This window comes from Pipistrellus kuhlii, unplaced genomic scaffold (assembly GCF_014108245.1).
Source record: "Pipistrellus kuhlii isolate mPipKuh1 unplaced genomic scaffold, mPipKuh1.p scaffold_m20_p_6, whole genome shotgun sequence".
NCBI lineage: Eukaryota > Metazoa > Chordata > Mammalia > Chiroptera > Vespertilionidae > Pipistrellus > Pipistrellus kuhlii.
This window is the reverse complement of record NW_023425562.1, coordinates 17,007,414-17,025,741: the sequence shown is the minus strand read 5'-3', so window position 1 is coordinate 17,025,741 and position 18,328 is coordinate 17,007,414. Positions and strand designations below refer to the sequence as shown.

General features: G+C 47.8%; 1 protein-coding gene across 1 annotated transcript; it reads left to right on the top strand.

Moving 5' to 3' along the window:
* The first annotated feature begins 6,085 nt into the window (after positions 1 to 6,085).
* On the top strand, positions 6,086 to 17,503 carry MRO (maestro). Its single transcript, XM_036419483.2, has 7 exons — positions 6,086 to 6,221; positions 11,783 to 11,887; positions 13,774 to 13,920; positions 15,086 to 15,268; positions 15,622 to 15,777; positions 16,658 to 16,765; positions 17,124 to 17,503. Exons 2-7 carry the CDS (start codon positions 11,789 to 11,791, stop codon positions 17,175 to 17,177), a joined length of 747 nt encoding a protein of 248 aa, XP_036275376.1. The 5' UTR covers positions 6,086 to 6,221; positions 11,783 to 11,788; the 3' UTR covers positions 17,178 to 17,503.
* Positions 17,504 to 18,328: the final 825 nt, after the last annotated feature.

Below are 18,328 nucleotides of genomic sequence, written 5' to 3'. Positions count from 1 at the left end.
CAAAGAAGAAAAACATTTTGTAAAATTTATGACATTTATAATACTTTGCTCCTACATCCTTCCCTGAAGAGAATTTTTTTAAAGTACATTTAAAAATTTTTTATTTAAAAAAATATTTTTATTGATTTCAGAGAGAAAGGGAGAAGGAGAGAGAGATAGAAACATCAATATTGAGCGAGAATCATTGATCAGCTGCCTCCTGTATGCTTCACACTGAGGATCAAGACTGCAACCCAGACATGTGCCCTGACTGGGAATTGAACCGTGATCTCCTGGTTCATAGGTTGACACTCAACCACTGAGCCATGCCAGCTGGTTATATATATATATATACACACCAGATATATACAATATATATATGATATAACATTATAAACTGATGAACCAAAAGATAGATATAGAGACAGTAAAGCAACAGGCAGACTGTCAAATTACAGCAGGGAGGGTAGGGAGATCTGGGGGAGATAATAGATCAACCAAAGGACTTGTATAAATGCATATAAGTACAACCAATGGACACAAAACTCTGGGGAGAGAGGGTATGTATGGGGGGGCAATGCTAAAATATGTACACAGATAATAATTTAATAAAAAATGTAAAAGGAAAAAAACAAACTATCACTCTATTTCTAGATTTGGGTTGCTATGTCACTTAATTATATTAAACTAGAGGCCCAAATGCATGAAATTCATGCAAGGGCCTTGGTCCCGGCCCCCGCCCACTGCTGAAGCCAAGGGGTGGGGGTGGGGCGGTGACTCTGCTGCCTCTGCCTCAGCCCCCACCCCCTGCAGTTTGGTCTGGAAGGAAGGATGCCCGGTCTAATTAGCATATTATTCTTATACTATAGTTCCCTCTGCACTTGCTTCTGTCACTCAGTGATATACCTGGGACATCTCTGTATCACACATCGACCGTCTTCTCTTCACACTGCTGCCCAGCACTCACTGCAGGAAGGTGCCCAATGTACTTATCCAACCCGTCCCCTGCTGGCCGCGTGGACAGGAAGGAACACGTTATGGAAAGTCCATAACAAGCCTAGCCGGAGAGGAGGGCGGTGCGGGGAGGAGGCAGAGGAGACGAGGTGAGCCGGGATAAAAAGACGGCAGAAAGGAGGGCCACAGAGAGTACGTGTGGCCTCGGAGGGGAGGGCAGCACCCACAGAAGGACTCTGGCCGGTCAGAGCAGGTCAAAGCAGGTGAGGAAGCAGACTGCTGGGACCCCAGTCCATCAATTCATGTGAGACTCCAGACAACTCCCCCCTCAGGCTGCTGGCCTCGGTTTCCCTCCCTGTCAGAGGCCCGAGAGCCACTCCCTGCTAAGATGGGAAGCACAACATGAACACTTGGCATAAGCGTGCTTCGGGATGCAGTTAAAAGCAGGGACACATGCCTCGGGGTCACGCCTGAGGGGTCGGTCCAGTTCTCCTCCACAAGACCTCCCTGGCCCTGGGTCTCCAGCACTCATCAGGGGCAGGGAGCCTGAAAGGCCTTAGTAAGCGTTTCCCCTCGTGATGAAACGCTCCCTGATCTGTTTCATCCTCAAGGTCAAGCGCAGCCTCCGACCCGCCCGCCCGCGGACCGCGGTGTTCCAGGGCTGCGTCCGGCCGTCCATGAGGGCGAGCCCCGGGCAGGAGCCCAGCCCCCAGGCAGGAGCGCTCCGCGGGCCTGGCCGGTAAGACAGCACGGGCCTCTCGGGGACTCCCCGATTCTCCTAACCATTGTCCTTCCCGCAGCTCCTCGCCGGCCAGAGACTTCCCCTGGGGCTGGAGGTGTGTGCAGACCTTCCGATTGCTTTTGGAAGGAGGGGAGTTGGGGGGGGGGGGGGGGGGGGGGGTCGGTGGTGGCGTGGGAGCAGCTCCTGTCGCCGATAGGCTGGGTGTGTCAGCTCGAACACCTTTTTCTTTTTTACGTTTATTGGCATTTATTTTATGCTGAATCTATTCCCGGGCTGTGTGTGTTTGTTTCTTCGGGGATACCTTTTTCTTCTGGAGCCATCTGCTCTCCCTCGGTGAGTACCGGCTGGCTGGGCGGGAGGGCGCAGGGGTGCAGCACCGGGGTACTCACCTGGCCCCTCACTGGCCTGAGAACTGACAGGGAAACGCTGAGCTCAGCATCCCTCTGCACTTTAAGCTCGTGCACCAAAGACCCAGCACTCTCTGGGGGCCAACGGCCTTGTGTCCTGCCCTCCCCCCCCACCCCCCGTTCGGCTTGGGCACCCCACCCCTGTCACAGGGAGGGACACCCACTGCTTCTGCAAAGGGACACCTGTCAGAGGCGTGGTGGCTTCTCAGATTTGCACACTGTGATGGTCTGGGCAGCGTCTCGGGGGTCTCCAGGTAAACATGGAGTCGTGAACCTCTCCATGTGTGTGGTTTTGTGTGTGTGTGTGTGTGTTTTCTGGGTCAAGTGAGTAGCAAACCACGTTCAGAGACCAGTTCAGGCTGCTTGCGAAAGCACCGGAGCTCACTCTTGCATTCCGGTGCTAGTCATGACCGTGAAGGAAGAAAGCCAGGAAGACAGAGGCAGGTTGGCCAGATGGTGGGCTGGGCCAGCGCACGGCTGAGAGTTTTGCTCATAGAGTTTGCGGAACCGGGGGGCCTTTGGTCCACCCCCATCGGGGCATCAGGAGGCGAGTCTGCAGGAGGCTCCTGCCTCCCTGTGCCAGAGGCTGTTTGAAGCCACGGGGAAAACGGGGTGGCATCCACCATAGCCAGAGACCATGGTTTTAGATGCAAACAATCCAGGTGTTTATTCGAACCAGGGAAACAAACCAGGCCCGAAGTCTGTGAAGAGGGCTGTCCGCTCTGGGCTCTGCCATCCCATTGGGGCAGGTACTTTGTGGAGAGCTTGGGGGGCCTGAGGTTACCTGGCTCATCTGGGGCCACCTGACTGGGCCTCACACCTGTCGTGTGCCTGCCTCCTAGAATACCTTCTTCTCTTCTCTCCCTGCTCAGCTCTGTCCCCGGTAAGCCCAGGGACTTGTTGACCCCACACTCCATTGACTCTTCTCTATGCTACACCTTGATTCCTGTGGACACAGGAGACCACGTCCCAGCTCCTCTGCTGGCCAGTCCTCTGCAGCCAGTGTGTGCCCGCCCGCGGGCACTCGGCCTTGCTGAAAGCTGGATCTCCATACACATGTGAAGAATGCTGGGTGAATGGATGAGGGATTGGTATTTCTAAGTTGTGGCTGAGGAAGTGGCCGATTTTATTTTCTTTTCGAAGTAGAATTCAAGAGAGAGTTTGGTCTGGCCGGTAGTATATCCGGGAAGGAGATGAGAGGGAGACATAAATTAGACAATGTACAATCACAGAAGGAAGGGGTTCTGAAAATCCTGACCCTGAACAGAAACAGGTTCAATGGATGACTACCATTTGTCTTCCTTTCCCAAGGCTGAATTGGAAGAGAATCATTGTTTGGGTGACTTTTGCCGTTTTCATCAGGGATGCAGACTAAAGAATTACCCTGTATGCCCTTGCCAGTTGCATCAGCCTCAGTGCTGATGATAGGGAGATACTAACTGGGAATGAGAAGAGTCATTAAACAACAAAATGCATGATGAGGGTGTGTGAAGGATGCCACATCATTGGTCTATCGATATGTTGCAATCAAATCATCCCAGGAGAACTCCCTAAGGCCACGTTAGGAGCATTCTTGGTCTCTGGACCGTCGTATCCTGGTTTGGATGCTGCATCTGGGACACTCTGGGGCCATTAGCTACATCCATGGCCTTCATGTCAACGGGGGTGACGTTGGGTTGAAAAGGCTCCTGGGTCCCAATGCTGGTTTTCTTCGTGGCTCTAAGCCAAACAGGAAAACCTGTCTGTACTGTGGTTTTCCCAAAAGAGAAAGACACTGTTTCTCTGGCAAATATCTCAACCCTGGAATTCAAAGAAACCCCGTGAATCTGTTATCCCCCCGCTTGGCCGACAACTCCCCTCTGGTTTTACTGGGTGTGATAACTTGAACTTGCTCATCCTTCTCATTTTCTATTGACATATCTCTAGCTCTGTGGGTGTCTCCCTCCTTCAGACAGAAAGGAAGGTGCCTCTCCCTCCTATCAGTGCTAACTCTTTCCCTTGACCCCTGACCCTGCCCTTGGCCTCTCCCTATATCACTCTTCACTACCTACACCAACCATCACATCTTAGGTCTTTCTTGCAACCATTTTTGTTCGTTTGTTTTGTTAATCCTCACCTAAGGATATTTTTCCATTGATTTTTAGAGAGAGAGGAAGAGAGAGGGAAAGACAGAGAGAAACATTGATGTGAGAGAAACACATCAATTGGTTGCCTCCTGCACCAGCCCCAACCAGGGCCAGGGCCAGGGAGGAGCCTGCAACCAAGGTATGTGCCCTTGACCTGATTTGAACCCAGGACCTTTTGGTCTGCAGGCCGATGCTCTATCCACCTACCCAACCCGGCCAGGGCTTTCTTTTTATTTTTTTCCTTGCAATGATTTTTCCCCTAACACACCCAAGCTTTGTTCTATTCGGAAAAGCCCACAAGAAAACCAAAGTGCCTTTGCTTGACCTTGCTGTCACCTCGAGTCTATTTATTGCTTTCCGTTTGCAGCGAGACATCTCCATTTCCTCCTTTACCTTAGCCCCTCCCTCCCTGGCCGTTGACACTGCCCTCACAGCGGTACTCTGGTGGACCCAGTCCCAAAGGTACAGTTTCAGCCTCAGCCTTGTTTGCTCAGAAGCATCTTTCTGTCCACTTTTTTCTGTCAACCTCCCCTTCTGATGTACTTGTCTGCTTACCTCCTGCTTAGATTTCCCAGACATGCCCACTGCATAGCACTGTGGCTGAGAGTCTAGGCTCTGCCCTCAGGCTGCCTGTGGATGAATTCTAACTCTGCCACTATTTAAAGGCACGGCCTTTATTTAGTGAGGCCATCTCTCTGTGTCTCAGTTTCCCCATTTTTAAAATGGGGATTGGGATCAAGCTCTAGCCAGTTTGGTTCACTGGATAGAACATTGGCCTGCAGACTGAAGGGTCCCAGATTTGATTCCGGTTAAGGCCACGCCCAGGTTGCAGGCTTGATCCCCAGTAGGGGTTGTGCAGGAGGCAGCCGACCAATGATTCTCTCTTATCATTGATGTTTCTATCTGTCTTTCCCTCTTCTTTCCTCTCTGAAATCAATAAAAATATATTTTTAAAAAAGTAAAAATAAAATAAGATGGGGATCATAATAAAAGTGCTGGCCTCAGGTTTGCTGTAAGAATCAATCGAGATAGTCTATGTCATATATACTCCAATGTTTGGCACCTGGAAATACGTAAGACGGATTATCTATTAGCATATCCATCTGCTTCTAAGAGCTTTGAATGTGTAACTCCTCCCCCACCCCCTTTAGGACATATTGCCCACTTTACCCAAAACAGGGCCAGACAATAAGCAATTATGGACAAATGGGTTTATGTGGTGGTTGGAGAGTCCAGAGAGGGAGGAATGATGGAGTGAGGAGGCTCCCAAATGCTGCCTGTTACCTCCAGGGTTTTGGTTTGGTTTGTCTTAGCAATAAATCATTTAAATGGCTGAGAGTTTAGATCAGTCCTTTCGGGACCTGCGGTGTTTGTTGGGAAGTTAAAGCGCCAGTTGCTGGGGCAGCCCTCAGTCACACGGAGGACGGAGGCCGCTTGGCCTGGAACAGGGCGTCCCATCCTCAGAGTAAAGGCGGCTCTAACAGGATTAGGGCGGAGAAGGCTGCCGGTCCGTCCACTGAGTGATGCTGCCCTCTAGCGGCGGCTCGGGGGCGGGGGAAGGCCCTGGGCAGAGCCGGTCCATTCCCTGCAGAAGAGCCTCAGAACCGCAGTCCCTTCTTCAGAAAGTGGGGTGAGACCCAGCACCAGGGAGGAATTGGGGAAAGCACCGCCAGGCGGAGAAGGAGAAGCACCTCGGCGCAGTTTGGGGAAGTAAAAGGCACAGTGATGCTCCTGCCCACCTAGAACAACCTGATGGTATCAGAGGACAATTCCCTCCCCACCCCCAGACCATCTGAACTTTGATCCCCCCTCCCTCCCCTTCACTTTCCAGCACTCTGTGCTGACCTTTTATCCTGATCAGACCTGCTTCACCTTCTCACTGTCCGTCTATGCTAGGAACTCGGGGCTGGGAAAACAGCTGAGTCATCCCATTAGGCTGCCATCCCGGGAGCGGCAGTCCCCGGACCCGCGCCCCAGCTGCGCCCGCCAGCACCTCCGCAGGTAAGGGGCCGCCCAGTGCAGCGGGTGACGCCGCCCCCAGTGGGGCTCCCCAGGCCGCTCTGCATCGTCATTCTGGCCACTGGTACCATCTCTGAGCAGGCTGATGTTCTCTTTGAAAAACCGAAGTGGGTGATGCGGACCATGAACCTCCCTACATCCCTCCCTCTCTTTCCCCCACAAGCTCTGCCAATCCAATCGTTATCGATCCACTTATGATCAATACATGGTTGTAGATCATTATGCTCAAGTCAGCTAAGAGCTTCAGGAGGAAGGGAGCTGAAGGGAAGATACTGGTGCTTCAAACCAAGTGTCTCGTAGTGTGTCAGCCAGCACCAGGCACTGTCTGAGAGCTGGATGTGTCCCAGAATACAGTGATGGAAAGTACCAAGCCCCGGACTGCTTTAGCAAGAGGTATGGGGCTTGTTTGAGAGTTTAGGAAAGTCTGAGGCATGAGCCAAGACAGGCCATTTGCATGAAAAAAGTTGCTGGAAGTGGGCAGGCAAGTTGCACCGGGGAGGGTCTCAGGGGATCGCTAGGGCAGGGTGAGCAGTGATAGGGGTTGATGGAGACAGATATGCCCTCCTGCCAGCTCTCTGGAGGGTGCAGCAAAGGAGCAGGGGCTCTGGGGGCACCTCTGTCTGGGAGAAAGCTGCCTCCTCTCTCTCCCTGAAGCCAGGCAATTCAGCTTCTTCCTTACACCCCTGGTGCCTTTTCAGCTGCTGCCCCAGTGCGGGAGCTCAGAGGGAGGGAGTCTGAGTAAGTCGTGCTGGGCCCTTTAAGAGGAACATCTGGTCCTCCAATAGCCCTTTGTCTTTCTCAGTTTTACAGCCACAAGTTATGGGGACTTCTCTTCCTGGCACTGGAACCTGGGCTGGGGGCCTGGTGTGGGGCTGGGGCCTTCACTCCTCAGGGGTTCCTGCAAAGCGGAGATATCCCTGCTGATTTTCACCTGCCTCCTCTGGGAATGGGAACGGCCCATTTAGGTGTTTGCCAGTCTCTGCGTGGCCTCTTTCACCCTTTGTTGTAGGAATTCTGTCCAGCTAGATTTCAGGTGGTTCTGACTGATGGTTGTTCTGTAGGTTATTTGTAATTTTGATGTGGTTTGGGAGGATGTTAGTACCATGTGTACTTACACCATTATCTTTTTTTTTTTAAAATATATTTTTAAATTGATTTCAGAGAGGAAGGGAGAGGGAGAGGGAGATAGAAAACTCAATGATGAGAGAATATTTGACTGGCTGCCTCCTGCAGGCCCCACACAGGGGATCAAGCCCACAACCTGGGCATGTGCCCTGAGTGTTACCAAATCACCCACAGAGCAAAGATAGTGGAGCACCCCAATCTCCACCACCTCCAGGTCAATCAGAGTCAAATGTCCCAAAGCACACCTGTGTAAGAGGACTGGTTCTACCAGCTCCTGCATTTAAATACATTCAAGACTCAGGGATAATCAGCAGGGTGGCCAGCTTATTCCGGTTTGTCCAGGACTTTCCTGGTCTTAGCCCTGGAAGTCCCATGTTCCAGGGAACCCCCGAGGCTTGGGTAAACCAAGGTCACCAGTTAGAATTTCTTTTCTTTTCTTTAAAAAAAAAATATATATATATATATTTTATTGATTTTGTACAGAGAGGAAGGGAGAGAGATAGAGAGTTAGAAACATCAATGAGAGAGAGTCATCGATCAGCTGCCTCTTGCACACCCCCTACTGGGGATATGCCCGCAACCAAGATACATGCCCTTGACCGGAATCGAACCCTTCAGTCCCCAAGCCAACGCTCTATCCATTGAGCCAAACCGGTCTTGGCTACCAGTTAGAATTTCATGGTAAGCTTTTAAATTACTGCTGCCCCCAGAGGTGTTGTTTGACTGGGTCCGGGAGCAGCCACGGCGGGAGGAGGTTTAAAAGTTCCTCTGAATTCTAATGCTGCCTGGGTTGAGAACCACTGCAGCTTCTTGCCTGTCCTTTCTCCTTCTAAAAATATTTCTAAACCCAAACAAAGTCAATGATTCTCATGAAGTTGGACCCGTACCACACACCATATACAAAAATGGACCCGTACCACACACCATATACAAAAACAGCCTAACTATAACTAAAACTATAAAAATCTTAGAAGAAAACATAGGGATAAATCTATATGACCTTGAATTTGGCAATGGATTTTTAGATATAAAACTAAAAGCATGAACAACAACACTAAAAATAGGTAAATTAGACGTCAAAATTAAAGACTATCATGTATCAAAAGACATTAATTTTTTTAAGTTATTAATTTTAGAGAGAAAGGGAGAGAGAGAGAAACATTGATTTGTTGTTTCACTTATTTATGCATTCATTGGTTGATTCTTGTATGTGCCCTGATTGGGGATTGAACCTGCAACCTGGATGTATCAAGACGACACTCTAACCAACTGTGCTACCCAGCCAAAAGACATTAAGAAAGTAAAAAGCAAATCTACAGAGAGAAAAGTATTTATAAATCATATATCTGATAAGGGTCTACTATCCAGAATATATAAAGAACTCTACGACTCAAAAGAAAAACAAAACAAAACATTAAAAGATGGGCAAAAGAGATGAATAGACATTTCTTTGAAAAAGATGCACAAGTCACCAACAAGCACACACAAAAAATGCCATTAGCCACCAGGGAAGTGCAAATCAAATCCACAAAGATATAACCCTTCATGCCCACTAGGATGGATATCATAATAATTTAAAAAGCTGGAAAATAACACGTATTGGTGATGTGGAGAAATTGGAATCTTCACATATTGCTGGTGGAAATGTAAAAAGTTTGGTGGTTCCTCAGATAGAAAAACATGAGCTATCGTCTGACTCAGCAATTCCACTCCTAGGTACATACCCCAAAGAATTGAAAGTAGATACTCGAACAAATGCCAATGTTCATAGCAGCACTACTCACAAAAACCAGACTGTGAAAACAAACCACAAGGTGAAAACAACCCAAATGTCTGCCAGCAGATGAATCGATAAACAAAATGTGGTATAGCCATATAATGGAATATTACCCAGACACGAAAAGGATTGAAGAATCAATATGAACTTGAACATGGATGAACCTCAAAAACATGTGAAGAGAAAGAATCCAGCTCAAAAGGTCACAATATTGAATGAGTCCATTTATATATAATAGAACATCCAGAACACAGTAATTAATAGAGGTAGAAAGCCGAGGAATGGTTGCCAGGGGCTGGGAGAGGGCAGAATGGGGAGTGACTTCTTAACTTGTAGGGTGATGGAAAAGGTTAGGACTAAATAGAAGTGGTAGTTATACCACGCTGTTAAAATAGTTGATTGTATGTTATCTGGATTTCACCTCAATAGAAAAATTAATGGTTTACTCTTAACTACAAAGTACAATTGAGACTAAACTCTTTAGTGGTCAAAGTCCTTCACAGCTGATCTTTACTTACTGTAGCCTTATCTTTTACCACTCCCATGATACTAACTGCCTATCCATGGAATTCCACTGAAATCCCAGCGTGTCAAATACACTCGCCTCGCCTTGAAAGCTCACCCACTTGGCAAGGGAGGGCTCTATCAGCAGTTCCAGACACAGTCCTCTCTTGATTCTTGTAGCTCTTCACTTTACACCCTTGCACTCGAAGCCTGGTCCTGGGACCAGGAGCACTGCTGTCCCCTGGGAGCTTATCAGAGGGGCAGAACCTGGTGCCCAACCCCAGACCCACTGAGTTCAAATCTGCATTTTAACATGATCCTCTGGTGATTAAGTCTGAGAAGCAAAGGCTAATCCTAGTGGGCCTCAAATTAGGATGTAGGTCAGCATCACTTTGTGAGCTGTATTTATTTATAATATACTAGAGGCCGGTGCGTGGATTCATGCACCAGTGGGGTCCCTCAGCCTGGCCTGTGCCCTCTCACAATCCGGGACCCCTCAGGAGATGTCAGACTGCCAGGGATCGGGCCGAAACCTGCAGCCCAACATCCCCTGAGAGATGTAGTAATGTATGAAGTGGCAGGCAGCTGGGGAGAAGCCCAGGCCAGGGCTAGGTGCTGAGCTGCTCCTGCTCATCCAGGACCCACTGCATCTGTTGCTGCTGCCACCGCCGGGAGGCTCGCACTGCTGTTGCTGTGCTTGCCAGCTGTGAACCTGGCTACTGGCTGAGCTTCTGCTGGGGGGAGCACACTGACCACTAGGGAGCAGCTCTTGCCTTGAGGGTCTTCCCCCTGGTGGTCAATGCACATCATAACTACTGGTCGACCAGTTAACTGGTTGAGCAGTTGACCGGTTGCTTAGGCTTTTATAAATAGAGATATTTTAAACAATATATGCACGTGGTTAAATGACAAACTACATATATCCTAGCTAATAAAAGGGTAATATGCAAATTAACCATCACTCCATCATAAAGATGGTGGTGCCCAGTCCACTCAGCCCCGTTGGAGTCCCCCAGTCCTCTGGGGACTGCTGCTGAGAGTGGGAAGCGTGAGTGGCCTGGCAGAATGCTTGCTTTGTCACCACAGCAGCAAGGCAAGCATCCCGCCCCAGCTGCAGAGGGCCTCTGGGCAGCAGGCGCGGAGTGGTCTGGCTCTGCAGAAGCAGAGAACCATGGGGTGTGGGCCTAAGCCATCAGGGCTCCCAGATTGGAGAGGGCTCTCCTAAGGGCTCCCAGATAGGAAAGGGTGTTGGATTGAGGGATACCCCTTTTTCCCTCCCCCCGGTGCATGAATATTTAAAGTAGTGAAAAAAGGAAGTCTCCCTCCTACCTCAGTTGCTCAGATTTCTACCAGGATGCAATTTTTTGTTCAAGTTTCTTGGATATTCTCCCCTGCTCTATGCACATGCAAGCATACATGTATATATTGGTTTCCCTCCCTCATTTTGTGGTTACATTGATGCCAGCCCACTTACACACTGATTTGCACTTTTCACTCAACAGTATATTTTGAAGATCACTTAAGCACACATAGACTGCACAATATTGTTTTGTTTTAATGGCTGCATAGGAGCCATCCTATAGTTGTATAGTTGTAGTAGATGAGTAATTTCTTTCTAGTACAACTATTAAGGACATTATGTTGTTTATTACAAAGCTCCATTGCCTATCCTTTGTGAATATCTTTGAGCATATGATGTGTCAGTGCAGGAAAGATTTGCAGAAAGATAGGTACAGTTTAAACATTGTAAGAGATATTAAAGTCTCCTCTAAAAGGCAGGACCAATTTACATTCTTGGGGAGCCGTAAAGAAATTTTCATGCTACTTTTCACTTCAGCTCTCTATGGGTTGGGCTCAGAATCTGTATTTTATTTCTTTGGTGATTCTGATACTACAAGGCTGTGGGAATCAGGGCAGATGGTCTTGAACCCTGTTCTGTGATTCCTCCTGAGCTGCCTCAGATTGCTCTTTATCATTTTATGTGACTGTTTAATCTCCTCACCAACGTACAATTTCCTAAGGACAGACCTCAGGGATGTTGCTTCCTTATATTCTTACCCAATACAGCACTTTGTAAGATGATACTTGATGATAAGGCTTCGAAGAATGTTAGTGGCTCATATAATAATTTTTTTTGTTTTGTTTTGTTAGTTCCATGGACCAAACACAGAGAAGGATCCCGGGCCAGCCCCTTTCTATGCCCACCACCCAGCCCAAGAAGAAAAGGACTCCAATGATGTCTTTCTTTTCCAAGGTTGGAAACAAAATATTGCGAACAAATGTCCCTTCCCAGCAGCCACTGTGTAATCTGTGTGCTGGCCTGGTTTGCATGAGTCCAGCTGGCTCCACTGAGCTTCCTTCTTCTGAAAAATGTCTGATGATACTTCTTTAAACACGGACAGAATGTTTACAGAATCACAAGATGAGTTGAGATGAGTTTAGCTTGCTGTGAAATCTATATATATAAAAGCCTAAGTGACTGTTACAGCTGGTTGACCAAATGACCGGTCAACTAGTCACTGTGATGTTCACTGGTCACCAGAGAGCAAAGGCTCAACGCTCCCATAGCCAACCTCCCACGGTCCCTCCCCCTGGGATAGGTGCTGATTGGGACTGGGCAATTCGGCCCTAATGGCCCCAATCACCGGCCAGGCCAATGGACTCCACCCACCCATGCACAAATCCGTGCACTGGGCCTCTAGTTAATAATAAAAATATAGACTGAAAAATGAATATTCAGAGATAATGATGAGACATGGTAATCACCCAAACACCAAATAAGGATGTTGATCCCAGGTCCAGCTCCCCACCCCAGTCCATTACTAAGGATGGTGAAGAGGTGGCTTTTTCTTGGTCTCATCTACATCTTGCATCGACTTGGTTCCGACTCGAGGACGTGTTGCCATGTCCTGTGTTGTGCAGACCAACAGGGACTTCCTGGTCTCAGGGCTCATAGGCTCACTGCAGAGGTAACCCACCTCTTGACCCACAATCACGTCAAGTTTAGTCCTTGATGTATAGGTTTCTGCACTGGGCACAAAGCGTTGCCCAATTTCTCATTTCTCTGAATTTGTTTTCCTGATTGTAAATTGCTCAGATGCATGTATTCTGGAGTGGGACATCCTGCAGGTGCCCCAAAAACGTTTGTAGATGTGCTTTTCTGTTACATCAAATGCTGTTGAGTTGAGTAACATGAGTACTGAGCATCGACCTTGGATTTAGCCATATTGGGGCCTGGGAAAGGGAGGCAATCAATCTGACTGCAGAAGGTTCAAGGCAGAATGGAGAGGAAGTGGAGAAAGCAAGTATAGGCGTGTCTTTCAAGGTATTAAGCTACAAAGTAGAGCAGAAAAAATGGCAGAGGAGACAGAAGAGTCTAGGAAGCTCTTTTTTTCTGAGATGAGAGGAATACAGAGAACCTAGTCCTGCCAAAGGGCTCCCTATTCTCAGCTCATGCCAACGCTTCCCCATCCCCTTTTCTTTTTAGTTCTATCAAACCTTCCACTGGCCTAGAGCACCTCTGTTCTCAATTCCCCCAAACTATCATCAACACCAGTTCTGCATTTAAAAAAATATATATTTTATTTATTTCAGGGAGGAAGGGAGAGGTAGAAAGAGATATAAAAATCAATGATGAGAGAATGATTAATCAGTTGCCTCCTGCATGCCCCTTACTGGGAATCTAGCCTGTAACCAGGCATGTGCCCTGACCGGGAATCGAACCATGACTTCCTGGTTCATAGGTCAACGCTCATTTACTGAGTCACACCGCATTATTTTTTTACTCCCTTCTCCTCCGCCCCCATCAATTTCTTCATTATGTAGATCAAACTACATAAATATAGAGGGTGGGGCAAGAGTAGGTTTAGTATAGTTGTGAGTATACGAAACACAGAGTTCATTCTTATATTGTTATTTATTAATTATTGTTATTCTTTTCATTACAAACAACTATAAACCTACTTTGTTCCCACCTGTGAGAGCAAAGTATTTCTAGCAAAAAAAGTCAGATGTCTTTTCAGATGAAAAAAGAATGTGTAAAATTGAGCTGGCAACACAGGATTTTCTCTAGAAGAAGGGGTTGGGGGTGGGTATGACTCTGAACACTCCCAAATCAATACATTTTGACTCACTTCCCAGATCTCTTGGAAACTGAGGTTCCAGAAGAGGGAGCATTTGAAGAATGTGCTTTACATCTTGGCAGAAAGAGCCCGGGACCCCAGTGCTAAAAAGCGTCGCATGGCAGTGAGATGCCTGGGAACCATGGCCCGTGAGAACCCCGACAAGGTAGGAAGGGAAGGTGGCCGGGAGTCCCCAGGACTGGGATATGGTCGCTCATGTACTAGTTACTATTGCTGTGTAACAGATCACCACAGGCCAAGCATTGATTAGCTTGCCGTTTCCTTGGGTAAGGAGTCCAGGCACAGCTCAGCTGGGTCCTCTGTCCAGGATCTTGCAAGGCTGTAATCAAGATGTGGGCCAGATTACATTCCTTTCAGAAGCTGGGGGTCCTCTTCCTAGCTTTTAGGGCCATTGGGAGAATTCAGTTCCTCCCAGTTGTAAGACAAAGGTCCCTGCTTCTTTGCTGGCTGTCAGCTGGGGGCCACCCTTAGTTCCTAGAGGTGCCCACTCATACCAAGGTAGCTTACTTCTTCAAGGCCAGCAAAGTGTCTGCTAACAAGGAGTCTTATGTAATGTAAGTAACCACGGGAATGACATCCTATGAGTGTTGTCATCCTATAGAATAAAGAGCTAATATGCTAATTAGACTGGATGGTGGAACGACCTTCTGGAACGACCTTCCAAAATGACCTGGAATGACCAGAGGGCGGGGGATGGGCCCTCGAGGCAGCCAGGGCTGCAAGGGCCGAGTTCCTTGCAAGAATTTCTTGCATCAGGTATCTAGTATTCAATAATAGGCTAGAAGCAAGTTCCTGCCATACTCAGGGGAAGGACATATGCATTTGGGGTCAGCAGACCTCAGTATTCTCAGCCTTGGGAAGAAGGTGCAGGCAAAATTCGTACATTGCTGGACATCACCACTTAGTGAATTCAAATTATTTTCTAATAATTTGTTCTTGTTTAGCGTCTCTTCTTTTAGCAACTGTCAACGTCAGTGACCATTTCATCTTGTCCCCAGTATGCCTCAGAAACCTAGATTATCCAGCCCAACCCCCTTCTTGACACTCTCTGCCTACCCTCATCCACCCATGGGCCACACTCCAGATCACTATGTTCTTCTTCTAAGACTGACTTGGGTTCTTGGGATGGGTGAATGGAAGCATTTTTTTGTTTTGTTTTGTTTTTGAAACATTTTTATTTTATATCCTGAAGAAAACCACAATCTCCTAGTCAAGTCCTAGGTTATTGGACAACAAGAAGTGGAGTTGCTTTTCAATGCAGGAGGAGCAATTCCTAATTGCTACTCATGCTATTTAAACCTTGCTCACAGGTGAGAAAGTATAAGAAAATTGTCCTAGACCTGCTGGTGCGTGGATTGTATGATCCCATGAGTGCTGAAGTCATTCACGAGAGTCTGAAGACTCTGACCATCATCCTGGGCAAGATCCAAGGGAAAGGCTTGGGCTCCTTCTTCATAGACATCACTCTTCAGACCAGGATGCTACTAGATGACGTAAGTGATATGACACAGGAAAACCAAATTGGGGCTGAAAATGTGAGGCCTGGGAGTTGGTCAGGGAACAAGATCTCTACATCAATAAGTAATGAAAAAAACAAAAACAAAAAACAAAACACTGGGAAGCTGGGAGTAGTAGTATTAGTGATTCCCAGTCCATCCTCTTTCTTGTCCGCTGGTGAAGAGGTTCATTGAAGACTCAGGCCCTCGCCACCTCATCCCACCCCAGCCAGCCAGCACTTACGGACTGGATCTGACCGCCCCCCTCTAACATGCTGTGATTTTCTCAGATGCGGTTGCCTTTCCCTACTGACCTGGTTTTTGTTGTTTTGCTCACGGGGAACCCGCAGGAGAATGACAGCCTGAGATACTCAGCCTCTGTCTTGTTTGGGCAATTGCCTGCCTTTGCTGGGCGGAAGTGGAAGAAGTTTTTCACCAGTCAAGTTAGGCAGACCCGAGATTCCCTCCTGATCCATTTACAGGACAGAAATCCCCAAGTGGCCAAGGTAAGTCCGTGACTCTCCGATCGACCACAAAAAATCTCGGTGCCTTTCCTCCAGGGAGTCCTGAGGCACCAGCCTCTCAGCTCCGGCCAGCTCAGTGACAAACACTGAGCAGCCCATCCACGTGAATCCTGGGAAAAGTGTCTCCTCTGTGTGTAACCTCTCTCTGAGCGTTTTCTTTTCCATGTGCTCCTTCCCCACGGCCCCCTCCCTGCACCCCACAATGCGAGATGAGTTCAGGGTGATGCACGTGGGGCAGAAAGGCTCAGGGCTAAGTCACGGGGCAGTCCACATTTATTCATGCCTGCTAGCTTTTGTCACTGCACCTCATATAGACGTCCTACCTCTGGCTTCTCAATGTGTCCTAATAGCATTGGATCAGCTGCAGGGAGGCTCTGGAGTGGGATAGGGCGAGTGTGTCAAAACCACTGGGAGCAAAGGGTCCCCCAAAACCCCTGAGAGAGAGAGAGAGAGAGAGAGAGAGAGAGAGAGAGAGAGAGAGAGAGAGAGAAAATTTAGAAATCCAGTACCACTTTTGATGGGACAATAACAAAGGCTGTGGTAAACTACAAAGCGATGTCCTTCCCACCAGCCCCACATTATAGACATGGTCGTTTCATAAGCACAAATCCTTTAAGGTTTAAGGTTCCAAACTTCTTGGAAGTCACTTTCACATTCTCAGGGCCCCCCAGACCCAACTGGGTGCAATCCTCTCCCTCGGTTGGGATTATAGAATTCTCTAGTCAAGTATAAGATTGTCTCACCACGATGCTATAGTCCTAAAACCAATACAGAATAACATTGCATGTACACTGGAATGGAAAAGGTAAAGAGGAATTCCCCAATATTTTTGGCAATGAGGGGGGAATCGTATCTTTCTCAGGCTTGCAAAGCCACATTCCGAGCCTGTTCTCCGTATCTGAGGCAGAGGAAGGAGCGCAGCTTCCAGAGTGAGGACGATGGGAGGAACCCCAAGCTCTGCCGGCAGCTGGTGAGTGAGCGCGGGCAGGAGAGAAGCCTCCCACAGGCCTCCGTGCACTTGGGCCACACCAGGAGTTTGCCCCCCATCAGGGACTCCCATTCCGATTGTAATTGACCCATCATGCAGTGTAAGTGACAAGATGCCTGGAAAATTAGGCGCAAGATACGTTGGCGGTTCCAGTCCAGGTCCTTCAATGGACACGGGCCATGATGCCTCGAGAATCTGAAGGTCATTTTGTGCCCATAGTCTGCCCGGGATGACGGCCTACTCATTGTGTGTGTGTGTGTGTGTGTGTGTGTGTGTGTGTGTGTGTGAGCGGTGGGGCTGGTAATGCTCTCCCTCACGTACCTTTGCTGATTTCTTTCAGAGCCTCTACCATCCAGAGCTCCTGCAGTACTTCTACGCAAATAAAATTCTGTAAATGCAGAGCCGAGGGGAAATGCTTCCTGTGAGCAGATTGCAGGAGGGCTGATGGCTCCCTCTCCTAACTCTTCAGATGCTCTGCCTGCTTCTGGCAATGGCGATAGAAAAGGGGGTATTGGGAGAGCAGCTGCGGCAAAAGGAATACTGGGGTATGGTATGATTATATCCGCAGCAAAGCTGAATGATTGTCCCATGTCCGTTTCTCCCCATGCAAGTTTGATGAGCAGGCCCATACTTACTTTGATGCATTTAAAGTCTATGTTGATTCAATGCTTATTTCTCAGCTTTTTCCTTAAGTTCAATGCTATCACATCATCTTTTTTTTCCCCTTTTTAAAAAAAAATTTTTTTTTTATTGATTTCAGAGAGGAAGGAAGAGGGAGAGAGAGACAAAAACATTCATGATGAGAGAGAGTCGTTGATCGGCTCCCTCCTGCACACCCCGCACTGGGGACTGAGCTTCCAGCTGGGCATGTGCCCTGACTGGGAATTGAGCTGTGAGCTCCTGGTTCATAGGTTGATGCTCAACTACTGAGCACATCATCTATTTTTAATTTTATTTCAATTTCTGAGGCTCAGAAGAATAATGATTATTTTAAGTGTTTTTTAAAATCTGCTATTGATTCTTGGCTATTTGTTAATGACATCTTTTCTTGGTAAGACCTGCGTACAGCCGGTCAAGGCACCGAGAGGGTGGTTTGGAGGAGTATCTTTAGCTTCTTATAGTCTCCAACAGTCATTGCCTCCAATGTCATTCCAAACAAGAATTAATAAAGGGAAAACAATCTATAAAGCATGCGTTGTAAAACCTCAGGCTGATGGAAAAATATGGAATACTAAGTGACATTTATTGAGTATATTTATGCTAAACGCTGTGCGAGTAGTATTTAATACAATAGCACTATGAGAAAGGTACTGTGATTATCCTCATTTTATAGATAGAAAAACAAGGCGTAGGGAAATCAAGTAACTTCCCCAAGATGACCCAGGAAACGATGGAGCCAGAACTCAAACGCATACCGCCTGACTTTTGGAGCCAACATTCCACCACCATGCGGTACCGCCTTACTAGGGAATAATTGATGGATCGTTAGAAATATAAAAAAGAAAATAAAATTAAAAAGAAAAACTCCTCATCTCCTGCTCTTCT

Excerpts from the sequence above, each read along its gene's own strand:
- MRO (XM_036419483.2), top strand. The coding sequence starts at position 11,789 with ATGGACCAAACACAGAGAAGGATCCCGGGCCAGCCCCTTTCTATGCCC. Across the intron at positions 11,888-13,773 it reads TGATGTCTTTCTTTTCCAAG|ATCTCTTGGAAACTGAGGTT; the intron begins GTTGGAAACAAA and ends CTCACTTCCCAG. Across the intron at positions 15,778-16,657 it reads GAAATCCCCAAGTGGCCAAG|GCTTGCAAAGCCACATTCCG; the intron begins GTAAGTCCGTGA and ends TATCTTTCTCAG.